The sequence below is a fragment of the Pieris rapae genome, chromosome 12, assembly GCF_905147795.1.
Source record: "Pieris rapae chromosome 12, ilPieRapa1.1, whole genome shotgun sequence".
Lineage (NCBI taxonomy): Eukaryota > Metazoa > Arthropoda > Insecta > Lepidoptera > Pieridae > Pieris > Pieris rapae.
In genome coordinates, this window is record NC_059520.1 from 10,318,178 (window position 1) to 10,345,562 (window position 27,385).

At 40.5% G+C, this 27,385-nt stretch overlaps 1 protein-coding gene across 6 annotated transcripts; it reads left to right on the top strand.

Moving 5' to 3' along the window:
• The first annotated feature begins 613 nt into the window (after window positions 1-613).
• On the top strand, window positions 614-27,385 carry LOC111001339 (protein spire). 6 transcript variants are annotated; one of them, XM_045630336.1, is made up of 17 exons: window positions 614-1,208; window positions 10,916-10,953; window positions 14,728-14,860; window positions 18,284-18,429; window positions 18,505-18,711; window positions 19,109-19,138; window positions 19,228-19,400; window positions 19,512-19,575; window positions 19,787-19,886; window positions 23,893-24,042; window positions 24,432-24,571; window positions 24,797-24,890; window positions 25,082-25,159; window positions 25,432-25,640; window positions 25,719-25,967; window positions 26,039-26,167; window positions 26,278-27,385. In XM_045630336.1, the coding sequence occupies exons 1-17, from the start codon at window positions 962-964 to the stop codon at window positions 26,632-26,634; spliced, it is 2,544 nt and encodes an 847-aa protein (XP_045486292.1). In that variant the 5' UTR covers window positions 614-961; the 3' UTR covers window positions 26,635-27,385. The 6 variants fall into 6 exon arrangements, with proteins under 6 accessions (XP_045486292.1, XP_045486293.1, XP_045486294.1 ...); XM_045630337.1 differs by having other exon boundaries at window positions 18,287-18,429; XM_045630338.1 differs by lacking the exon at window positions 25,082-25,159.

Below are 27,385 nucleotides of genomic sequence, written 5' to 3' on the forward strand. Positions count from 1 at the left end.
TGTGGCAGAATCGTGCCGGTTGATATTGTCATATTCATGTTTTGTTAGTGTGGGACTAGGCTATCGAACGCTTAGTAACGCTTACTGTCATTTTTATCCAAATTTACTTTTCGGCTTTCTACATGCCTTAAATACGTTAAATAAGTCGTCTGGCCGCACTCCAATTTATTAAAAAAATAACATACTATAATATGTTGATTAAACCTGATTAAGTAGGACTTCTTAAAAATAAGTGTTTTTTAGCCAAAAATACGAAGAACCGCTGCAGCATATATAAAATACTCGGCTGTATTTTATTCGTCGAAGTATTATCACCCCTGCAACTTAGTCCTGTTAAACCAACAAGCTTAACACGTAATCTCTAAAGAGATTTAATACCGAAAAAATATTCAATTCATCCATCATCCTTCCTAGGATACTAGACATATCGATATGTAATATATGAAATAAATATTTTTTAATATTTAAATGCATTAAATTTACAAAAGGATACATGTTTCTCACCTTAAACAGAAAATGGGTAATATCTAGCGCTTTTTTTATTCTACAGCGCACTTTCGTAAGCGGGAGATGATCGGACGTTGGCAAGTGGCAACACTGCTCAACAGTTCGGTAGGACACGCCGATAAGAGCGTTTGTGTATTCTGTTGAGCTACGCGAGTCACGAGCGATAACCGCGCACGCGCTTTCGCGATCTCAGTGATCCTAAATAGTTTGGAAATAAAAATTCATGTTGCGAAATCGCAAATCAACATAAGTGACAGTTTGAGACATTCCTGATTTCGGGATATTCATAGATAGAGAGATATAGAGTTTGATTTATTATGACCGTGTAGAAAACAAAATTTCAATGTCCTGACAATCTGACAACTCTTAGTGTAAAAGCGGTTACGGTGCAAGTTTGAGTGTAGAAAAGTGTTGTAATGGGGCAGGGTGGCTGTACGAGGTAGGCCACGTGAAGATGAGCGCGGTATGTGCGCTGGACGCAGGCGGGCGGGTGTCGCTGCAGCAGATCTTGCAGGCGTTCAATTCCAACGTAAGCGAGGAACACGCATGGGCACTGTGCCATCAGGCGGCGCGCTGCTTTCAGCGATGTTTGTCTTCCGGCACCTCGCCACCGCCCGCCTGCTTTCTGCCAACACGGCCCTCGCATCTGCTGCTGCATGCCGATGGCTCCGTGCACCCCGACACGCTGCTCGACCCCACAGGTTTGCTGCATTGAATGCATCTGACTTTTCTTGACTGAGAAGTTTCACGAATATAGTAGTAATTAAGTCATTATTTAATTATTATACTAATAAACAATTCTATCAAATTTCACGTTATCTGTCACGTTGATGCGAAATGGTCAACACTTTGTTATCACAGAACGTTTCACAAAACAAATAGGTACCTACAGATTACTTATTAATGAGCTTAATTTTTGTAACAGTAATTGTATTTGTTGTTAATATGTATACTTTTACTACTGTATTTGTACCTAGTCATTGAAGTGAAAATGCAATACATACCTTTGCGTGTTATATTATTGTTAATGTTATTGTCGGTATTTAATTATTGGTATTTGGTGTAAATATTTTTACCTAAATTTATGTTACCGTATATTTCTAATATCAAAATATTCATTTGCTATTTTCTAAAATATGTAGTACACAATAATTATTAAATGTTAAGGTACCTAGGTTATATATTTTGTGTTGGATAGTCCATCCATCAAGTAGGACTTAATATATATAATTGAACAACGGTCAAAAATAAACAGCAGAAGTAATCTTTTAAAATCGTCCACAACAACATCTTTAATGTCGATAACATTAATTCTAAAATAAATCTGCATTTCAAGGATAATAAAAATAACGATCCGTATCAATATACAATATATACATTCTTATAATTTATACATATATTAAATTATAACAAGTTTTAATAACTTCGCAAATTAAACACGTTTGGTATCTTTTTAGTTAAAGCTTCGGGCTTTGATTCAATCTACAGCATTTATCATTTGTGTTACAAAAAAATAATTAAAATTCATCATTTTACGAAACGAAACGAAACGAAATTACTACATCTTTACTGTCTTTATCACTTTTGTTGAGATATCAGATCCACTAGGGCGGGTCACGGTCAACATCGATTCTAAACTCCCTCCACACTTCCCGTCCTCCGGTGACCTCAAACTGTCACTTCAGACGCGAAGATTTCGCGAGCGTTGCTACAACTCATGACAGGTAGTCTTAGGTGGTTCCTACTTGTCTTTACTGGGAATCGTCCTTGATATATTTTTATAGAACTTGTGCTAAAAAGATAGGAGGATCACCTGATGTAAAATGTAACCGCCGCCCGTGCAGGCACTCACTGCCGGTGAAGGCTATGCTGGCCTTTTAAGAATTGGTACGCTCTTTCTTATTTTACAACTACAGTTTAAAAGAAACTGCGCCTTTAGGGCTGGTTTCCGCCAATCAAAAAGTATTTATTTTAATAGCTTAACTTAAGGAAAAGATTTTTTTGTTTTGCTTTAAACAGTAAATAGGACTTACCTATTAGAATTTTAAAAGTTGATAACAATTTATCTAGAATTTAATTTTGACTGATTAATTATAAAGTAGGTACTAAAATACAGATTTGTTATTCGATTTCATTTAAATAAGATTTACGGTAATATTAAAAATGTTCAATTTTAAAATAAAATTTCTTTATCGTATCTTTTAATAAAAATTGAGGGTGTTCAGTGTTCACCCTTTATTATTATCCGGCGGAACTTGTGGCAACCCATGCACTAGTTATAATAATTGGTAAACTTATTAATACAATAAAACGTTGTCTTTTAATTGAACTATTCCTGTGCATTTTGAATCACATAATAATACGCTGTAGGTAGTAAATAGGAATATGTGTAGTTAGTCTGTGTTTTAAGCTCATCGTCATATATTTTTTTGGTCACTGCCGACTGGATTGACTGTTATCGCAGTATTTCCGCAATCAGCCACCACCAACCTTTGAGTGAGCTTCTGTTCCTGTGTATTATATCATATGAATAATCATATGAAATACTGATCATTGATTAAGACTATTTTCCTATCGGTAAATAAAGTTGCCGTGATATTGAGACTTACGTTAAAGGCTTGATTTTAAATTTTTAGACTGCGTTTATCTTATCAATACAATGTGACGCAATTTAATTAAGTATAAAATATTATGAAAATAATATAAGTGTAGGTAAGTATCTAATAATAAAGGATTATCTTATCAGCAGTGTGAAGGCAACGGTCGCCGAGCATTGAAAACTGATATATATATATATATACCTACGTCGTAAAGAATACAAATTACATAGGTGACTTCACAAATGAACCTTCTAGAAGGATATAGCCCTAACATCTTGATTCTTTTAGATGTAACATATAATTCTAAATAATGTGGGTTGCGAATTGCGATACTGAACACGTCATCGATATCAGTTACGGAATACATTGCATAAATACATAACTTCGCATTAATTGTCACCTGAAGGTTGGCTGCTGTTTTATACGTTTTCACGTCTGTTGCAATTAAGATACCGATAATATAATATTTGTACATGTACATATACATATTATGTATATCTTAGTAAACTTGTATTACCCGCAGTTATTCGTGCCGCTACTCAATTTCCATACTAGCTATTCTCTAAAAAGACATTGTTTATAGCCCACACAAGCCTCTCTATAAGGGCCCTGAGGCCTTCTCAGTCTCGCTCTGGGCATTCTACTAACGGTACGCCTTACCATGCTGACTGTCCAGTTGGATATCCATAGAAACTTCACCGTACTGATATTTGACTATTCGGTCAGGCGTCACGGCCTCCTAACAAAACCCCTCTATACTGTGCTGCCTTTGTCTTTGTTGGCATGAAAATCAATAATTAAAGGATCCCTCCCTGCGTAACTGACCGTTTTAATTTTTTTTACGAATTTATTCTCGTTTCGTGATCAGTAAACGTGATTTCTAATGGCCTCATTGAATTTGTAAAAATTATACCATCTAACATTCAATCACCACTTTACATGTTGTAGATTTTTAGAAGAATATGTGTTTTATGGGATTGCAAAAGATTTTACAGTTTTATGTGACTTGGCTTCTTATTCATCATATATTAAATTTAACAACACATCGATCATGTTTATCAGTGATAACGTGAGATGCACCTCAGCGGTTTTATTGGTGTTTTTCCACTTGTTGCATAGGTAGGTTGCTTCATTGGTCAATATCGAAGGCAATTTGTTTAAAATTAAATACTTGAGTGATTTTATAACGTTTATAATGAGTCAGAGAGTCAAAATAGAAAAGCACAAACCTATAGAACAAGCTGAATTTCGGGTACAATATTCAAGGACTGATCATATACACACGGTAGACTTGATAGTAGAATAACATCAAGAGCTTAACCAGACCCTATATAGCATTCATTGATTATACTAAATCATTTGACTGCATCTCACATGAAAGTAGTAGTTTGGCAGGCACTTTCTTCGCTTTTATTGGTCGTTGCGTGATGCAATGGATTATCTAAATAGAATTGTTTTAATTAGATTGAGTGGACCCGAGACAAGCTTTATATTAAGCATAGATTGAGTTGCATAAATAGCATAAAGCATTGGTTTCCAGCAATATATAGAATGTTATAATGCGGATAAATGTTTTTGACTGTCTGTGGGTCTTAGTCACACGGCGTCTGTTACGCGTGGGGAGTGCTTGAGGTGAATAAAAATCATTTACGAGCAACTAAATGCTGTTACGCAATAGTTACGCATCCGTCGCGGCCATCGCTCTGGCAATGTCAATGTCAGTCTTGCTGCCGCAATATGCATCGATGTTACATGTGACCAACTTTTGCTGACTGTACCCAAATATTAAATATTTTCTACTAATATATTCTATTGTTTGACGTATACAGAACATACGTATGAGTGCACTGGTATATCACTATTTAAAATAAATGACTCATAAGAACCATGAGTCGTGTGGGTTGGCAAAGTCTAGGCAGTCAACTCCACCGACGAACATTGGGCCTGCAGTTTACGGTGGTATTTTTGTCGTGACTGGAAGTCAGCCTTCTTATAAACAAACAACCTTAATATAAAATTAATGTATATATATATAAATAGCGCTAAGTGTGTGTGAACTCAACGTCAGCCCAACCCAAGCCTTCGCTGTGTGCACATCAACCGGACTCACTTTTCCCACGGTCCGCTCCACAGAACCTAATAAAACCTTTTATTAAATCTACGGACAATCGCTCACTTGTAATCTACGGTCTTTCAGTTCTAGTGTGGTTCACCGTTTAAATGTGGCCTTTGTGTAAATAAGAACCGATGTATACACGTTATAACGTAATTAGTAGTCATTTCCAGTCAGTTGAATTTCAGGTTTCTTAAGATGGCCTAAATTTCGTTTCGCCTAAATTAAACCCGAACTTAAAAAAATAATTCTAAATATTAATATTATTTTGAGTGTATAATAAGGAACACAATTTATTTCTCTGCTCAGCACGAGTTGACTCAATCTCAATCCAATTAGAATGATGATATTATAAAACACATATTACATATATGCTATGCTACATTTAGTTGATATGGATTTGTATGTTTACAACAATGGTAATACAGCTCGCGGAGGAGTTTTGTCCCGTGGGAACGCTCCCAGGTTCCGCCCCGTGCACATTAGATCTTGGATAAGGTAACATTAATGACTATTTTTATGTCGTTAGTACTGAATTTTATGCACGTTAAAAGACATTTTAATAGTTTCATACTTACTCTTGTTGATCCAATCATGTATATATATATATATAGACTAAATTGTTTACGGACTAATAATAATAATATTTGCTTCCTATAGCAGGCTTATACTAAAATAAGTTTTACTAGAAGCCTACTACGTGACTTTATTTACTTATAAGTGAACATTCAATACATTTCATAATAATCCTGTTAAGTCCGTATCTATGGTTATATATGTAAAAAAGAATGTAGAAAATGTGTGAAAATGTATATATAATTGTTATGCATATATATTGCATTGCACGATAAAGACTAAAGCTAACATGTTTGTTATCATTTCATACATAAACAGGTGAATCAGTTTTATATATTTTCATATGAATGCATTTACACAGCTCGCTGCACTATAAGGTACTAGAATTTCTTGCAAAATTGGCATTTTTATGTCTGGCAATTTGAGCTCATTTGAAAATGTTAAATTGCACGTTTGTTTGTTGCAAAAGCGATGCCTCAGCGATAGAGATATCATCCGCCCGGAACTAGATTTCTTTGTGTATATTAAGTAACAACACAATTGCTGTTTCATGTGAAAACTATCTTACGACTCTAGTTTCTTTTACTTTTATAAAAGAAAATGTGTACACGAATGCAGCCATATTAATTTTGGATTTTATGTCACATCAAAAGCTCGGGTCGAACTCGTGACTGTGGCCAAAAAGTAGTTCGCTGGTTGTAATGTGCCAGAAGTTGCGGTCGAACGTCAGGCAGATCGTGGATAAGTAATGGGCGGTCATTTTACGTCAATAATTCAAGAGAGAGCAGTCAAATAATTGCATTGAGCAGGTTCCCAGCGTGTCTGCAGGCGGCGGGTCATAATTAGCCGTTGCGGCCCGTACGCAGAGAAAGCCCGCGTCCTATATTCCCCTGGCACTCTCATTACTGACTTTCGAGCATCTGCCCGCCGCACATAGGGGTATTTTACCTAAAAAACTGGCCGAAACTACATTGCTGTGATTTTGGAATAGTTGATTATCAAAATCCTTTCCAGCTTATTACTTAATGTTTATTCCTTACTCCTTTTCTCGAATTTTCTAAAAAATATGTAAGTATATGAAAAATATTTACTTACTTAATATGGGATAAAAATGCAAAAAAAATGTACAGTACGTTCTTTTATAATTTATTATTTTTACATTCAAAATGAATATAATTATTAGTTACTATCTAAAAAAGTACCTATTTGTACCTAACTAATCATCATCATGAGGTACTTGTACTAACCTCACGTTTTCTGTTTTACGCCTTTTGCTTCGGTCACTACTTTCTGGAATTCCTTCGAAGGGCGGCCGGGTTTATGGAGTCGCCAATCAGTTAAAGAGCTGATGCCCTCAGGCTATTGTACGTTTGTTTTTCGGAAACGGTCTTCTTGGTAGCCCGCCGCGGTCCACTTACATTTGTATTGTCGTCTTAAGGATTAAACTATCGCGGGGTAAATTCATTCGACTAATTGAACATTTCGTCATTTTAGTTAGGTTTTCCTCGAGAAAAACCAGATTTTTTGTCCATCTTTTTCATTCTAAACTTTTTTATTTTGCTCAACATATCCGCTCTTGATAGAGTTATCGAGGGCTCAACACTGGAACCTGCCGTCAAAAAATAACCGTTCTTCTTAAAACCACATTGAATTAAGTGGTAGAATGTTTTTCACTTGATAATACAACTAGAAGGTTCATAGAACACCCTCAAATGCAAAATTTAGCTTAACTCCATTTAACTGATACTCAAATGGACTCGACAAACTTATTTTAATGGGAATTATTTGACTCAAAAATCATAATGACTGTCTTTAACATTTCATGAATGAAAAAGTAGTTTTATAGTTATGAATTTGAAAACCATGTTCATACCCATATCTGAAGATTCGAAGAGAAGCGTGAAACTGCTCTGAAAAGTGTTTAAAAATAGCGAGTGTCGAAAAAACAAACGTGAAACTAGCACAACAGTAGTCAGTCGGACTGACCCCGAAGGCGCAGAGGGTGCATTAGTGGCATTGTTTTACCAGTTTTGTATGAGTAAGGGTATCCTTTAATTTATTCGTTTTTCAATAGCTTTTTGAGTAAAATACCCCCGTGTAATGTGCGCCGTAGGCACTATGAGCACAAAGCATAGACAGATTTTTAATTCCGCTGCGCGTCCTTGCAACGCGACCTCCTGCCCGTGTTGTAGTTATCTTATCGTGATCTCAAAATTGGGTCAACCGACGAAATACAATATTGTTCTTATTAATCTGTGTATTCGTGTGAACCTAGTTACGGTTTACAGTTGCAACTAATATACTCGTTATGGTACAGATTATTTTTATTTAATTTAATAGGACGATTCGCGATTGTAAGCCTTATCCGTTCAACCTTGTAATTTTTATTTTGCGAATGCTTATATACTCATCAATTTGCTATAGGTATCTTATACGACAAAAGCATCATCTTGTCAGGATATAACGTGTCCAAGTGTCCCAAGCCACCGAGAAACCAGTTTAACCGATACTCCGAAGCTGAAAGCTATCGAACGCGTGATATTTGTGTTATTATAGTTTTCCAGCGGAAGCTTTATTAGATTTTGTCTTTATATTGAATGTATATGCGCCAACTTAAGTTTATGAGTGTAAACATTAATCCATTGAACTCTAAATATTCATAATCATATATCTGTACAAAATATATATACAATTATCACACATATCGGTGCTGACGTGGATGTCTCCGCCCACTAGTGTAATACTGAATCATTTTGTTATATTGTAATGATAATTTTCACGAAAGCATAAGTTATTCTTTACTTCTCCCTTGCGTGTAGCATGAGCGCTCTATTACGTCATTGTCGTTGCAAAATATGTGGCAAGAAACCGATAAGTATTAGTGGTGTCGGCGAGTAAGTGAATATAATATTACATTGTTATTATTAAATTGTTTATTAATTTGGTAATTTCATAAAAAACGTATTGTTTTTTATGACCATTGACCATAATATGAGCCGTGCACTCGATTTATTTTTAAAACGAGCATGAAAAATACCATTAGAAGGTATTGGACACGCAAGAAAATTTCATGACAAATCTGTGTTTCAATTCGAATAATACTTTAGTTGCACAAAAGAAAAGTTGAAACCTTATTCGAATAACACCAGGGCTATACGAGCAGGGCACGGTTTCCGATAAACTTGCATAAATAGTTAGCATATCTCGTATATATTTTAATCGTTAAGAGATTTGAATAAAGTCCGAATAGCACGATACCATATTTATAACACAGTGAGATGTGTGGTCGTTGACCCATCGGAGGTTGGCAATGAGCGCGGTGTCGTCTGGTTGTGAGCATAATGCAGTGGTTAGTAGAGTGGAACTGAGCGCTCGCTACATACGTTGAGCAAATGGCCATGGATTCGTTTAATAGTAGACATCATGCCTACACTCCAAATACTGTCAAAATTGTTCTGAATTCATTTAACATTTCATTTTCATCCACACTCAGGTTTTGGAAAATCCAATTTTCTCACTAACTCCACATTTCTCTATACGTATTGATTTAGGAACTATATTAATAATATAGATCCACAAAATCGTCACACAACGGCCATGCTTAAATACAGATTCATCATAAAATGCTAGTCTGATATTTCAATTACCTATCAAATATTTTATTAAATTAGGGTGTATTCAAAGAACGGTGAACAATTAATTATTAATAAAATATGAACGCCTTTGGTTGTTTTCGGCCAAAAAATAACCATAACATTATTAGTCGATATTTATAGATAAGCCTAAAATTCTCTTCAAATCTTACCCTGTCTATAGTTTAAAAGTACGTCATATTTGTTTAGCTCGTAAATTAATTCAGAATAAATGGAATGTGTGTTATGAATTAATTGCCCTTTAAAAGTCCTGATAGGGTTGCTAATTGCGGCCTCTGACTTAGTTCGGGTATACATGTAACGGTCTTGTATACATTAATAATAAATAAAATAGATAAATATAAAAATTTACTTTATTTGACTCAAAACAAACATTCCATTCTATATAAACAATATTCACTGTGGTTAACCTTATACATAATATACTTCTATGAGCACTAGCGTTTAAACTAGGCCTGGCCTGCATCTTAAACGCTAGTTTCTTCCAGTGGCATTAAGAAATTGGTTAAACTGTTTGCCATTTGACGTTTATTGATTATTATTGTTTTTTGAACTAAATGGAGGTAGAATTAAATTTAAGTTGTTGCAATTGGTTAGACTGACTGAGACTTCGATAAATCTTTTCTTTCTAATTCTTGGATATGAGATATGAATTTAATAACGTTATTTAGTATGGAAACTAATATTTATTATTAAGATTTTCTATTTAAATTAAGTTTTCAACAATATATTATTATTAAGGCTGAAGTTAGAAATATATAAAAAAACTTATTTTATATTAAGTAACAAGTTTTCGATTTCATTATATACTTGAGTTTTTATCCATTCTTCTAGTTTTATTTTACATTCATAGGTATTAAGGGGATAAATATTCAGGATTTTATTAAGCTTATTGTACAACATGGGGCCTGTATAACATTTGAATTTTTGGATATAACTTGTTTTTGGTTTGTGTTGTGGGACAGTCTCTATGTGTTCGTCTGCTTGCAAATCATAAATCGTCATAAGCACCATAAATTAATTTTTGGTTTTGTTGGATAATATTATATATATTTGCAATGTAGGATAAATTGAGCCCCATCACGTATTGTTTAGTTATCGTAAGATAATCGCTTCAATTGTCTTATTTAAAGGACTGTTAACTGTGGACTAAATTCGGCAGGTGAATAAAGTCAGTTAAACGTGGCCTCGGTGATTTTTAACTTGTATATGTGTATTGAATCGCCTTCATATTGAAGGAATGTGATTCATGAAGCAGGTACTTTGGAAATGAATATATCCTACGCATTACTTATTAATACTTTTATTAATTAACTTTATATATATTAACTTTTATAATTACTTACCTGTATTTCGAAATTCTGTAACCTGTATTTCGAAATAAAATATTCTTTGTTTTTCTTTATCCCGGTCGTCATTAGAGATATTATATTTTATTTTATAATAAAAAGGCATTTTTGTTTCAGATGACAGTAGCAGGCCTAGAGTTAAATCAGAATATGAGGTTAGTATAACTCTATTTAAAACTATTACTAAGCGAACACTCTGTGTATATAGATACTGGCAGCGGACTGTTGCAGTACTGGTTTAGTGAAAATAAGCGCAAAATATGTTGGACCTCGCAGCACCGTGTTTTTTCGAATTGACTCCTAGGGTGAATTGCGTTCTAAGGCCTCGCTCTCTAAACACTGATATTTGTGTTTGTACTTTAATGTTGAATATCTTGAGAAAAGAAGATACACATAAAACAATAAAGTGGAGCATTTATTGGTGGGAAGTAATTGGTGCGAAACAATGGAGAACGTCGCAGGAAATATAATGGTAACGGCCGCGGCGGAAGTCGGCGGCTGTTGCTGCGAGAACCACGTTGTGTAACTGATGACTAGATGCAATCTGCGCCTCGGTTACCACTTACCATGTGTGCAAACTCTGGAGTGGCGTTTGCGGTCTTAGCTTCATTTGAAGTATCTCGTCAAGTATATTCGAAGGATAACGATCTGAGTTCAATCGCTCTGCTCGCGGTCAATGAAATATAAGCCGACCGATTGCAGAACTACGGTAGCGGTGATGTCTTTTCGACGAGGAAGTGTTGGAGTGTATTTACTTAATACTATCCGACGTTAAGTAACCCTGTTTTTTCTCATAATTTACTTCTGTTAGGCGCTTCTTCAATCGAGCTCTTCGAACAGCGCCGCTAACGTGGTGTGAGAGTAATGATCATTAACATATGTTTTTGTTAAATTACATTACCTGTGTCATTAGAGGCATACTGTTAGCGGAATATTATGATTATAGTGCCGCACATTGAGACTCTGCTCATAATTCAATAAGCCATCCATCATTAGCTCGACATCAGCCGCAGATTGAATCGACTGGTATTATTAAGAGAGCCGTTAATGCCGGCTTAAGTATTTAGTGGACACATTTTCAATTTGTGTGCTTTTTGAGCAGTGGCTTCAACTAACTGTGGTATAGCGAAAACACGGGAAGGTTAGAAAATATGTGCTTGAAAACTTATTTTGATTCGTCGCACCGCCTGCAACGGGTATTAAGAAACTCTGCAATTAAACAAAATATAGTCTATTAGGTACTATTAAAATGAACTAAGTTTTTCTAAAGCAGTCGTATCTGTTGTACACGTTTTATTCTAAAAGCAAAATTGGTTATCTCTTCACTATCTCTATCTAATAGTAGCATATTCGATAAGCGATGGGCCACGATCCGACGTGACCAATCGGCCGCTACATATCGGTGCGCTGATTAGCCGCGTCTCATCCAGCATTTGAATCGGCCGCGGCGGCTTAACTATGCCAATTTCGGTAATATCGTAATGCAAATGGAGCAGTTCTGTTACATTTATAACTGATATTACATGGTTTATAGGCGGTGACAGTTTTTAATTTCTATTTTATTGGAGCCCGGCTTGAAGTATATGAACCAAACAATTATATATTTCTTTACGTTTTACTTAAATTTATGAATATATGGACATTAAATATATATTTATCAGTAATATAATTAATAAAATTAAGTTGCGTGTAACGAGCGAATGTGCGCCCGCGCATGTGCGGTTACGGTCAAGGCCAAGTGCGTGCAAGCCAATGTACGCCTAGCAATGTAAATTTTGAGCCTCTTTGAAATAGCTATTGGTAGAAGTAGTTTCGCTTTACAACATTGCCAAAACCGGTTGAGCACCTCCCGTGAGATTAAGGCCAGTCAATAAAAGTTTTAATTCACTACAAACAGATCTGATTTGTTGGGCCACCAACAAAACTACTAGCCATAGTATAAAGATGACTATAATTGAGAACATGTTGCTCTTAGGATTGGCAGAAGGTCAGGTGATGCCCGATGCCACTTATCAGCTGCTGTAATGTTTGCAAAAAGAGATCAAGTAGCCACTCAGCTGCGCGCGACGCGTGCCTCAGTAATGCCCTCTTTTTGCAGGACAGCTGACAATTGGAATGCACCGACTGCAACATACCTGCATACGATTGCAATTTGCAATTATGATGCATACTCGTTGTTTGCAGATGTGTCTGAGTTGGCAGGCTTTTAGGTATCGGTTGACACGGTTACTCATTTATACTTAGACGGGCTGCTGAAAAAGAAATTGAAATCGAAAATAGCAACGTAAGCTTTCAAGTACCAATATATTGTGTCGTTCGGGTAAACTCTCTCTCGTGGAATTTGTGCCGCCCCGCCCCGCCCCTCCGCAATGATCGCGAAATTCTACTCGACTCGAACATATTATAAAAGCACAGCACAGGTTTGTAAATATATATATGTATATGTTTTTCGAGATGGCCGACGTCAACAACATCTCTCACAAGTAAATAATTTAGAGGCTTTGTTGAATTCGAAGCTCTTTAGTTTCAGTTACTTACTTGCGAGTACAATGTCTATGATTCCCATCAATTCTTACTTATTACTTACTTACATATTCTTACTTATATTTGCGTGGAAGTAAAAATCATGATTGTTTGAAAGTAGTGAACTTATGTGTTAGTACCTATCTCAATCCATTTTTGACTATCTGAGATAGACATTTTATACCAAATATTGAAAAAATGTGCCAATCGACGGATTGTAAAAGCCGTCTGTCAATACAAGCTATCCATGGTAGGTCGGATCGGTGTATGTGGAACAGATTTTTGTATAAAACTGACAGTTCAACTGTGATCAACAAATTTGATATGTTCTAATGTATATTTTAATATTATTTGTACGGTTTTATTTCCGTTATTTGGTTTATATTGATTATCAAATATGAGTGTAAAGAGCGAAGAGTTTGCAGTCTATCCGTCGCCAAAAATTGGTTGTCTTCGACGGGTTTGGTTATTGGGATGCAGATAGGAAATCGATCGACTCAGATCCGATCTCAGATTGAAAACAATCTGAGATCGGAACGTGACAGTCGATCAAGTCATGGCAGTATATCAATTGTGGATTTTCGTAAGCTCGTTTTATTCTTGGTATCTTTTCAAACCACAGCGTTACTTATTAAGAGCAGTATTGCCCTCTGACGTCATACAGATTTGTGTAAATTCAGAGCTAGGCACTGGTTTTTCTTCATAAAATAATGACTCGTGTGTTTGCTTACACTTTTCCAGTCATTCACGCTTTGCGCGTTATATTTTCTTAATATCTCATGAATAACAAGTGTTTTGGTCAATATGAGTAATCAGCCGCTGCCTAGCCTCGAGCTCTGTGCTCCTTATTTGGACTCGTGCAATTCTTTTATGTCTTATACTAAAGTAAAAGTTAGAATACACTTTTACTTTCGTTTGTCGATTGGCGAAAGCTTTTTACCTGATGATATTTACTATTGATCTTTCAAATATATCATCCATCAATTGTAAACTTTATATCGATTTTATTTTTTTAAAAACGTCGCTGCAAACAACGATATACCCATTTTAAGCTAAGATAGAAGAGGTATTTGGAGATTGTATGAATTATTATTTGTTATATGTATTCATGCAACATATGATATTTGTACATATATACAAGAGGCAGTGGCCACTTGGAACTTCTATGGGATTCCACTTTTAGACATTACGTAGCACTCGTTTAGTGCTCGGAATTTTTCGCGAATAATAATTTGCTTGTTTCTTCTTACGGGCTGCATATTTGCATACAATTGAGTGTTATCTGACGCCTCTCGCCTGTCGGTCTCTATTACAAATAGTAGACCTAAAGCAGCGCCAAAACCACTTCTTCGTAAGTAAACTGCGTTTGCGCTCATTCTTTTATACCTTTGTTAATTACGTTTCAGGTAGTGGTGAGCTTGGGGCTGGTGGTGTACCGCGCCCTGGACCACACGCACGGCGATGACGAGGAGCGGCTCATCTCGCCCGACCTCGAGGCGCTCATCTCCGACATGACTCTCTCTAACGGAAACCTTACAGGTAAATAAACGCAGCACACACAGGGCTACATAAACATTGACTTAACCCATATCTTGATGAAATACAATTAGCAGGTATAAAAAGTAGATGAAAGTACAGGCGCCGCACGTTTGTTATTGCTCACAATGGCGAAGGCACCTTACAGCCACCGCTGAACTTTCCCCTCGTTGACCTTTCTCTCTGCTCGCGAACTCTAACAATATCGTGTCAAAATAACAACGCTCACCCCCACTTTTCACATCGGTTAATCGAATAAGTACAACGTGACCTCTGACATATTATTCCAACGAAAGTTGGAGCTCTTTAAAGCCTAGAATAGAGTTGATAATTATATCTCTTTAAGAAACATATCAATTAAAGCCCCATCGGCCTAACGACTAACTAGAAAGGAACTGACAATCTCCCATCTCGAGAATCTCCGACCCGTTATTTTCATTACTTTCCGTTATGAAATAAATACGGCTCCACGGAACGGACTTTGAAGTGTATAATGTAGATAATGTTCAAATGGAAAGCTCAATGGGAGGTGGCGCTGGCGCCATACTGCGTTGGTGATGACCAATAAAGACTTGTAAAGATACAAATGTTCACGTTCTGCTGCGGGTCGAATTATCCGTGAGATTTCTGTGATTTGACCGACGAATAGCATTGTGAAGAGTTCGGAAGTGGGTCGGGGTCGTGTGTACCCGACGCACTGCGTGTGACTCTGTTCTTAATTACATGTAAATACAGTCAACGCATCTCGGCAAAGATTTTGCAGATAGCTTGATCTCTCCCAATTTATTATGTTTGCTATCGTCTTATGTCGTCGTCATACCCAAGATATCAGAAGCTTAGCTGCTTATCAAATCCTCGCAGTCTTTCCGGCTTCAACTCGCACTTCAAATATCACGTCTATCGTGTTATTATGATTACACAGATATTAGTAGAAATAAAATTATGTATTATCAGACTAGATAAAGAGAATCTCCGTTATGTTATTATCGTTAAAGTTAGCAGACAACATAATATTATATACTTCTCCGTCTCTCTAAGTCGAGAGGCGTTCGCCACGTGTCGCAAGTTAGCTTCGCGTGTGCGGTTCAATGTCTAATAATTGTGGCATCCACCGGAAACTATACAGTTTTTTGCTTCTCACGATACTCTGAACTGAATATAAATAAAACTTGTTTAGATCTCGGCGTAATAAACAAAACAATACGAAACTGTAACAATTTTCTTAAGTACGCTTTCAATCGAGATGCCCAAGTTCCGAAACCGAGCTGTAGCTGTAGATTTTGTAAGCGCATAGCTTTTGATATCATCTGATAGGAATTCATTCCAATCGAAAGTTTGATAGATTGAGGTTAAGTGTGATGCCATATGGCAAAGCAGCTACTTTTTCGCTTCGTCCAGCCTTCGATTGCCTATGCTTTATGGATAACGTCATATCGTTTTTCAAAGCCGTCAGATGAGTCCGCTCGGGCACACGAGTGGCAAGGGGCCGGTTTTCGTGAGTGGGTCACTGGGTCCGGCGTTTTAGCACTTGCGTCGTCTCAGTGTGTCGAATTTATTACGTTTTAATTGAAGACCGGTCTCGATGTTATCGCTTGACAATTTCCTTCATCGTAAAAGATAAGCTACGAGAAATAAGAAAGTTTTAAAAGTTGTATATGAAATTCATTTAAGAGCTCTTCCCACGAATTGCTGCGAATGTAAAAGTCTATGAGGAAATCGTAATTAGTTCGTACTTTGTATATTCAATTCAAGCTCTCGTCAATAAATACTTTCCAAATTTTTCGAGTGAATTACATTCAGTTCGAAAACAAATAGAATTTTTTTGTTTCACTTTAGGCTTAATGTCTTCCTACTTCTATAATATAAAATTCGATGATGTAGGACGGGACTGTGATGGAATTTTATAAATCTTTAAAAAATTATAACGAATTTAATTGTTGTTAATTGTAGTTCCAGCTTATCTGCCCGTACCCGCCGATGCCGGGCATGTGCCGTCAGGTTTGCTATAGGCATAGCATTACAGGGTTAGGAGATGAAAATTGTTAGTGCTTTTATTAGAACTCTAAAGAGCCCTTTGCATTAGTGCAATCTTCATTATATGCGCCTCATGCCCGTGTTTGTTGTCTGTGATTTTTATACTTAGATGAAGGTCAACTTATCGAAACTTGAATGTCCAAAATTTGTTCGATGCTAGGTTTAGTCTTCTGTTTGCCTCATCCTTATTATATTAATTTCGCTTATTATATTGTTCGCGCTAAATCGGTTTCAGTCAAAGAAGGATGACAAATATCGATTTTGACTTTCTGGCATGATGTCGCAGATATTAGTTAAATTATAACCGCCGTCGCGTGCGCACTTAATATAGACCGCAAACCGGACCGCATTCATTTTTTAAGGATCAAACACGCCACCGTTGATAGTGATTGCTAATTTTAGTCATATCGATTGTTGGAATCCTTTTTTTTATTATACTGACACGCGACAGCCGAACCAGCGTAAATTATTTTCCCGAGGGAAGGGAGCATCCTGGATATAGCTTTCGGATACCCAGGCCCACACATATTTTTTGGTCCTTCTCGAGCCGTTATTATCTACATATAGTATATAGTTAGGCATATTTATTTTCAATTTTGTTGGGTGAACTTAGGTGAAATTGCCGGTGGGCATTTTCTTACCTGTTTAACGACAATTTTAATATAGATTTTTTTAAATATTATATGTAGGTATTTATATATCTATTATCCGTATTTACGTACTTAATAATATATAGTGCCTGATTTAGTCACAATGATCATGCGCAATTAGTATCTACCTACAATCACTTTTTTTATAATTACTTACACTTAATTTATAAAATTGTTTCACAGTTAACGTTCGGAAGAAATCTAAATAAATGAATGTTCACCAAACGAGTTGGAACATGTTCCAAGTTCCATATATATGAAATGGAAAGAGAATTTTTTAAAATAATACGTGTTTCAAATTCAGAATAATTAAAATTTGAAAGAAGAAATGCATTTTCATTTGTAAGTTGTAACAGAACTTATGGCCAGAACAGTTATATATAAATATACTGTAGTTATAACCGAAGTTATTATTTAGACATAGAATATTTAAGAATTAAATAAAGACTTTTATTTGTAACACACACACCCTCGCACCAAGAAACAACCATTTCTACACATAAAAGATTTCATTTAGATTCGTTGCTCTCATCAGAAAAAAGATTCAGTGTATAGTATAGGCATTACAGTTTTTGAAGTTTGAAGATATATTTGAAGCGAAAAAATTGCAACAAAATTCTTGACCCCGCCAAACTGTATATTTGCATCGATTTACTTATTGTTATTTTTACTATTATTACAACATTTAACTAAATTAAACACTACACATTCAATTCCGTGTAAAAGCCCGTGTCGTTTCCAGAAGAAGAGGAGGAGTGCGGTCTGTCGGAATCGCTGGAAAGCGTGCGCGCCGGCGATACCGACGACGAGGGCATCGAGAGAGACGCCGAACCGCCACGAGTTCGTCAGCGACGCCTCGCGCTGTTCCTGCTCGAGGACGTCATCGAGGTAACGCTTCGAGCGACCGATGTCAGGTCAGAATCTTCGGGAACGCGGGACTGAACGGAGGAGGGTCTGTTGCAGCGCTGCGCGTGGCACGCGGGGGTGGGTCGCGGCAGAGGCGCGCGAGAGACTGCGGCGGCGCACTACCGCGCCGTGTGCCGGGCGCTGGTCGCCGAGGCGCTGGAGCTGGCGTCCTTCTTGGCGCGAGTCAGGGTCACCGCCGCCAGGGACCTAGGCGCCGCGGATGACTCCGCTTCGCATCTCGACACGCTGCAGTTCTCCGACTGGGTAACTCTCCCTTTTGCGACGTTCACGTGAGTGCGTGTGTACGAGTGTCGTCATGCACCTTAGCCAGATGTAGGGCGTTCGGAAACTTTAAAAAGACGATAGGCTAAGAATGGAATGACTCGTGAGACCAAATTTGTTAGTCTTTGTGCCGATGCCCCTTAACGAAGGAGTAGGTGTCGAACGTGAATCAAACGCATTGCTCGTTTTTTTACCGCAGAACATAATTCAATGCGATAGTATAATCCAGCGTAAACTTTCCGAACCAACACTGTTAAAGTAGCTTATGTAGTAGTAGTTTCGCTACATTAGAGTGATTAGACCATTGACACTTAAATTACCTTTAAGCATTCGTTTCATTTCGTTGTAACGTAACTAACGCTAGTGTTTCTGTTGCTAGTCCAACCGCAGGATCTGGAGGGCCCTTCAAGTAGGTATCAGTGGGATGCAAAAATGTGGAACGTTTTGTGTGTGTGTGTGTGTGTGTCGCGCGGCAATGACGTGGGGTTCGGTCGGCAGGCGCGGTTCTGGATGCAGGTGATCGGCGAGTTGCGCATGGGCGTAAAGCTGAAGAAGGTGAGCCACTCGCGCACGCCCATCGAGTACGAGTTGACGCCCTACGAGATCCTCATGGACGACATCCGCTCGCGGCGATACAAGCTGCGCAAGGTGGACTCCAGCATCCCGCACAAGTGAGCACATCGCTCGAAAGCGTCCGGCGCACCGTTGCCTATACGTGCCCGCGAGGCGCTAACTTTTCTCGTACTACGATATGCCAATGACATTTCTTTTTCTCTTTTCAGTGTCAAGAAAGACGCACACGCTATGATTCTCGAATTTATTAGAAGCAGACCTCCTCTCAAAAAGGTAACAATATCAGTTCTGTTTATATGGAAATGTTGCGCTCTAAACTGCACACGCAATATTGGTTTTGAGAATATATTAAAATATCCGAATTTGTAAACACTGCGCAATATCTAATAAGAATGTGACAGGAGCCCACAATATCTTGTCAGTATTTATGGAATGCAAGAGCCATTTGGAAAATAAAAATTTAAAGTGAGCTCGCATCGAACAGGCGTCGGAGCGCCAACTGCCCCCGGCCAAGCGGGAGACCACGCCTCGGGAGCAGCTGCTGCGCTCCATCCGCCTGGGCCGGCCGCTGCGGCCTACGCCACGTGAGTACTGACGCCCTAACTCCGCCCCCTCACCCACCGCCGACCCGAATCTCACCCACTTCTGTTTCCAGGTACCTTCTGAACCCTCGCTCCTCCCCTTCGCCTTTTGTACTATTCCCTTTTTTGTTTTATTTTTTACCGCTCCATGTTTTATACGGTTTTGTTTGTGTATAAATCTTATACTTTGCCATTTATGCGTATTATTCATTACAATAATTTAAACTTTTAACATTAACGAATGAAGAAACGCGGAAGATCAGTTTATTGTTGAATTAATTATTAATATTTATTTAGCCATTACGTTTCACATTCTAAAGTCCAAATTTACGCTTGAAAAACATTTAGATGCGATTTATATTAACTTATAACTGCGACTTTTCTGAGCTCAGATCAGCTGAGTTGCACGTACAATATTTGGCCTTATGTGTTGTTTAGAGTGTGGAACCTCTAACGTCGAGCTCATTTTAGCGTCTTTTATTAATACTATTTAGGACGACTACACTCACTTACGAACTATACTAAAGGGTACGAAATACGTTTAATAATCTATAATTTATTTTAATATATCGCACGTCGAAGATTTTTAAAAAGCGATTCGTTACGAAGGACGAAGAAGAAAGCAAAATTGTTCATTCTTATTGGCCTCGAACGTTTTGTAAGTACGTAGTGTAGAAGACGTTCGCCGTTTAGATGAAAAACACATTACAATTCATCACGGAAATGTAGAATCGAAAACTAGTTCATCGTAATCGGATTGAAAGCCTCACGTGTCGGCAAGCCCTTGACACACCGGTTAAGCTATTCTGTAGCCTTTACGACGCTTCTTTTTATGCTGTCTATTTGTATATCTCTGCTGTTTTATGAAGGTTTCTTCTACTGTATCTCACTTCCGGAAGGAACCTCCTCACAGTTGTTCTCTAAATGTTGCATTGAAAGTTTTCAAATGAAGTTTTATTTAAAAAGAAGCCGGTATTGTCGGTGCAGTCTTCAGGCCCTGCCGACTAACAGTCGTAATACACGTAAAAACCGTAACAACCGGTTTGAAACGTAATCGAGTTGCACAAGAGGCCGAGTACCTCCGTGTATCTTAGATTACTAGAACGATAACATATACTCTCGATGTGCCCGAAGTGTGTATGTTATCTCCCGTATGACTTTATCCGACGTGAGACTTCCAAGATTTTGCTAAATCTTACTAAAAATCTCAATGAGACTGGAGGGAATCTTATTAATGATTGCAGTGTGTCTTTAACGAAGGATGAACGCCGTACATATTATGTACTATCCAAGTGTGACCGATTGATTTGTCAGGTTTAACTCAAAAGTCAAAGTAAGTGTTCTGGACCGAGGAAGTGAAGCGGTGACTGCTGTTCAGCGTTGGCTCTTTTATCTTTATTGTTTAGTCGTCACGCGGCCGTCGCGCGAGCAGCGCGTGTGTGTCAATATCGTGGTTTGATTCGAACGCGAACTTTACACATTTGTGATTGATGTGTGATCCTTGCCGACATCTCATCGATTATGATCTGCGGCAATTATAAAATGGCTTAATCGACTACCGCCTCGGTGGTCGAGTGAGTTCGGAGCGTTTCGTTTGAAACAATTGTTATGTGACGTGTCTATACTGAGAAAGGACAACAATTACGTGAAGTGCTATAAAAACTGCAAGATGGGGGTGTGCGTTACGAGCTCGCTGGCCGTGGAAATGAGTCGTAAGTTATTTTTATTTTCTCAAAGGGCTTAGGAAAGACTTCAACCAGCATGCGACCGATTACGCAAATCGTGTTACGGCTTACGGAGTTTTCATAAAGATATGCATCGTCTAGGAAAGACGAAGACGCAATTGGAGGCTGCTTGCACCGATGTACCTATTCAATGGTACAATGTAGAGCAGGTGCGGATACGAAAATGATTAGATGATAGAGCAATATCTTGTCGGATTGTTGTTGTCGTGAAAGAAGAGGCTTTGGAAATATGAATCAGTGTCGTAACGGTTGTAAGGGTTTGGGGTCAGGCGCCAGTTAGCGCCGCTGCTGGCACTACAGTTACAGGAATTAGTCACACACGAACGAAATGTATCAGTTCTCGCTTTGTGTTACAATAATTGCATGTCTCCTATAACCCTATCCTATTATTATTTTATCGTAAATAGTCTCTCAATTTAGGGATCAATAAGACCTTATTGATATTTCGTCCGTTGACGTAAACATACACAGCATTGTTACCTCAGTGGAATACACACTGAAGTAAATACCTACCGCTGCCTTCTGCCTCCGCTCCGGTAAGCTCAGCTCTGCGAAAGGAAAATTTGTAATTAAAGAAAGTATACTTTCTGATATGGAAATCAATCATTGCACATGGGTTTAATTACAACGACTGCAGGCTTCAAGCCGTAACTGGATTTTGTTCTTCTTGACTCTTGTCAGGTTTATTGTTTTTCTTCGCTAAATATTTTAGTTTTATTGTAAGGAAAATTCATTTTCCTAAATATTCCAAATATTCGATCATGTGTATCCTCAAGGTGTATGCGAAGAGAGATCATAATTTACCTGAATAATAACGTCTACACTGGTTATGGAGCCAATGCGGTCCGTCGCTGCCGCAATCAGTCGTGACGGAGCGGAGAGCGGTGAGCGGCTGGGAACTAGATCTTGCCTAATTCGTCCTACGTTGTCTGCCTCTGTAACATGTCAGTCTACCACTTCGGTATTAATTGTTTCAGAAAAAGACGTTTAAGACCGCACCAACATACATAATATAAATTAATGGAGCTGTCAAGCTTTTTTGCCTGTATTGTGCCTAAGGCCTGTATTGGAGCTTTTGATACTCGTCTTTATTGTTTGAAAACTCTCCATTGTGTCGCAAAAAATATGTCAATTGGCCCTTCGCCAAAGGTTACATCGCTAGACCGAGTTCGCGGCGCCGTGCCTGTGCCTTTTACGAGGAGAAATAGGCCTTTACTGTAATGGTTATAAATACGTTTAATTATTATTGAGATAGTACCTAAAATGTTTACACAAATGGCGTCTTTCTTTCGAAGAATAAAATGCTAACGCAACGCTGCGAAGGTCACGTTTCAAAGGAAAGTGGTTGTGTAACGCGTGTGAACGATTGTATTAAGTGAAGCAATCTGTGGTGTGGATTTTCGTGTTCACCCGATCCCACATTTCCCTCTCCTCATAATATTTATGTTAAGTACGACGACTGAGCCTACGGCTTATTCTCCCGCTTTGCGTTTCCTTTCCCAATGACGTCTTTGGAGCCGCGAGTGGCGTTCAATAAACGGGTTTAGAGCGTGAGCGAAATGTTTCAAGTAAGAGCAACTTTGAAGTCAAGGCCATTCGGTCCGTTCGTACGCTGTCACGCCTATACAATATAAGTAGCAGACAACACACGACATTCGTAGAATTAACTGACCTCGAATGAAATTATAAAATAATGTATAAATTATTTTGCTGCACGTCAATCGTTGTGAATAGCGCGTCTTTTCTGTTACTGTTTAGTTGAGAGGTTAGTCAGCTGATTGTAAAGAGATTTAGTTGATCAGCTGCGTAGCGCTGAGGGGTCGATACCTCGGAACCCTCGTTTGAAGGCAAGTTAGCGGGACGTGAGTTAAGTTTCACGGGACCGCGCATGCGTCCCACCGCTCGCCCTGCGCCGATATCACCAGTCGGGTTCCCTCTGTTCCCATTGAAGCACGATCAAAGTGTTTGTCCATGCAGCGTTTCCCTTGTATTCCGATATTATAGAACACGTGAAAGCCGGAGAAGACGCGGAAGACGACTGCAGCCCGCAGGCGCCGCGCCGCAACGATTCGCGCGTTTTAGGTCAATGCCATACTCAATATTCGAATTGAGTTCGCGCTTCTACGGTGAATTTTTCACAATCCATGTCTCCTCTTGCACGAATCGACGTCCCCGAGACAATGGTGTCCCATATTACTCGGGAATAATCCGACCGTGATTGCGTGCGAAGTGGCCGCGTTACATTGTGAAGTGGGTGGCTTTAGGAGTCAACATAGAGCGGAGAAAAAGCGAGGCGAAGGTGCGGCGGCGGCGAGTGTCCCCCGTGGGGGGACGCAGCCCCGACGAGCCGCCGCTGGACGTCGCTCAGCACAAGGCCTACTGGGGCAGCGTCGCTCGCGCCCGACCTCGCACCGGTAACACGCAAAAGTCATATTGTATTTAACCGACACATATCCGGTTTAAGTAGTGGAGCTTAAGAGACGATCCAGAGGTTTAAAAGTTTTCTACGAATCGTTATAGGTCCCTACAGCAAAGATTTGATTGCACTAAGTTAATGGAAATTGTTTGAACTGTTTAATCCGGGATTTCACTTGCAACCAACAACGGAATTTTAAGCGTCGGCCTATATTTCTTAATTTGAAATAGCCAATTTTTTGCGTTCTTAAAATTAGTCGAACGTGATGTGAAACACTCTTTGACCCCTTCACCACACTGCATTGACATTGGAGCGGAATTTATTTATGACCCATAAAGATGATTGATGACTGATTTTGATGAATCTAAATTGTATTTGTACCGACAGAGGCAAGCGGCAGCGTGAGCGGCGGCGCGTCGGAGGACAGGCGAGCTGGAAGTGACGTCACGCGACGAACGAGCGGTGACGTCACGCCGCACACGCAGCCGCGCAGGAGACTCATCAAAGTTGACTTCAATAACCTTGAAGTAAGTTTCTTTAGGAAATGTTCATCGACAGCACCGCCATCACTAGTTCGGCGCCTGCTTATTTTTTTTAATTCTTCTCTACTCTGAAACAATGCATGAAGATTGGCTTCATCACTTCACAAGCAGTGAAGCACGACTGCTATGAACTGGTCGTTCGCTGAAAGACACTTACATACCTTTTGCTGAGCAGCCTGAGTCTTACCATAGAAATCGTTTCAATTCCAGGATGACGAAGACGACGAGGAGACGGAGAAGTGCGCGTCTCCCCCGCGGCCTCTGCCCAGGCACTCGGCGCCGCCCAAGCCCTGGAAGAGAACCGGTAACCCCACTTTACGCTACTCCAGAGACGCTTTCGTCTACCTCTCGATTTTAGGAGATTATTCCATTCCGATTTCGAATTGATGACTAATTTCGGACCTAGATAGATAGTAGATAAGTCTTCAAAGCTAAAGTGTGCACTTTGTCCCGAACGCCGGACGCGGCCCGACGCGACCCGATGCGGCGCGGCAGCTTCCCGACCGAGAGTGCCGCCGCGGGCGCGTCTCTCGCACGACGAGTACCACCAGTTCTGCGACGAGACCCTCGAATGTACGCCCCACGCTATCGCATGATGCATTCCATCTCTTTGCGGGCTTTTTATTATTATTTGTAGTCCTTCGCCGGCCGCACGCGCCGCCGACCGGAGCGTGCGACGCCGTTTGATTCTAGACTTGATATTCCGTTGCCTCGTCCTAGAAGCTATCGCTGGTCTCATACGCGTCATCATCATTCGGCTTCCGGAATCGATCGGGGCATCTCTCCGGCCGATTCCGGAAGGCCGGAAGAGCGCCTGAGAATAACCGCGCCTTGCGCTGTCGCAGCGTACGACCTGGCGACGCAGTGCCCGTCACGGCGCGCCTCCGTGCGGCGGCACTCGGTGGCGAACGCGGCGACGGGGCCCACCGGGGCGCCGGGCGCTCAGTCGGTGCCCCATTCGAGGCCCGAGTCGCGGGGCTCCATCGGCGGCCTGAGCGACGACGCCGAGTCGAGTTGGTCCCGCTCGTCCCTGAGGGACGACCTCGTCGAGTCGGTCAGTATGTTCGTCGGCCGCTCGGCCTCGCTCGAGCCGCGGGCGGTCGACGCTGACGAGCCTCCGCGTGGTGCGCAGAAGCGGTGGCGGGACGCGCTGCTGAGCGAGGAGCGGCTGTCGCTGACCCTCGAGGAGATCGTGCACATCCGGTCGGTCCTCACCAAGGCGGAGCTGGAGGTGCTGCCCGTCGAGGGCCGCGTCAAGGAGGACGTCGAGAAGAGGCGCGTGTGCTTCCTCTGCCTCAAGACCCGCTTCGGCATCTTCGGGCCCTGGGGGCAGAGGTGCAAGCTGTGCAAGAGGACCGTCTGCCACCGCTGTTGCACCAAGGTGAGAATCCCTTCGCCCGGGACCACGTCCCGCGCGTCGGGGCATTCGCTGACGAGGCGTTCTCTCGACAGATGCGCATCCCGACGGAGCATTTCGCGCACGTGCCCGTGGTGCTACTGAGCCCTTCGCTGCTGCCTTCACCCACCGACGAGGAGCCCCCGCCTCCGCCTCGCTCGCTGCTGGCTCGGCTCGCCGCCCCGGTGAGTATTCCGTCATTTGTACGGCACGTCGTCGGCCGTTCACCGCCGACCGTGGGCGCTTCCGGGACGAGTGGACCTTCCCGCGTACGAAAACTCGCTTAAATTTACAGGGCGGCAGCGTGGAGAACAGCGTGGGCAGCGCGCCGAGCAGCCCGGGCGCCCCGCGGCGGGCGGCGGCGTCGGAGGGCGGCGGGTCGGAGGGCGGCGGGTCGGCGCCGGGGTCGCGGGGGGGCTCGGCGCTCGGGTGGTGGGACGGCGGCGCCATGACGCGCAGCGTCGAGGGTCCCGCCAGCCTTCCGGCCGCCGAGAGGCTGCGCGGCGTACCGATGGCCGTGTGCCTCGACTGCAAGGCGCTGGTGCTGCAGATCATCAAGTCGTCCCGCGCCTGTCGCTCGGCGGAGCGAGACCGCGCTCTGCGGCACCTCACGCTCGACCTGACACCCCTCTACCCCGCCACCGACCGCTAGCGAGCGGGTCGCGTTTACGAAGTGAAAAGCGAGACGCATATTTCCCAATAAAACTATTTGACCCCCCGAAGCGCGTCCCCCGACGACGACCTGATGCCGTGCCATATTATTATCACCGGACCCCTCGACGACTCGTGATTCGATCGCACGCCACCTCTTCGATTCATCTTAGGTATTATTATGAAGATAAAACCAAAACTGAACTCACGTTTGATATTTCGTTTACGCTTCTCAACATTCACTCAACTTGACACAAGCTGTCGTCCTCTTCGTTCCTGTGAACGCTTCTTCGCCTCCGCTCGTTCGTTCTATTATTTGTTCCGAGAGCGAAATTTAACAATTGTATATATTAAGGAAAATTATTCACTTTAGCTTTAAGTTTGATGGAAAATATGTGTAATACACGCGTCGGTATGTCTCGCGTAGAGCTGTCTCGCCACAAAACTATTGTTCTTTGAAAAAATTTATCTTAAAACTGTTATTTATTAAACCGAGAGAAGAGTACGGCCGCCACGGAGTCGGTCTTGTGATGAAATCCATCCAGTGTTTGCGAAAACAGATGCTTTTCTTTCTTAATTCTCTCCTGGCGAAGATCGCCCGGCTCTTGGAGACGAACGGCACCGGCAGGCGCCGGATGGATCTCATCTCGAAACCTTAAGATTGTAATATAGTGTACTTATAATTATGAGATTAGATGTTATAACAGAATGTGAAAAGAATGATAAAATATATTAAAATAATTTTAAACTCC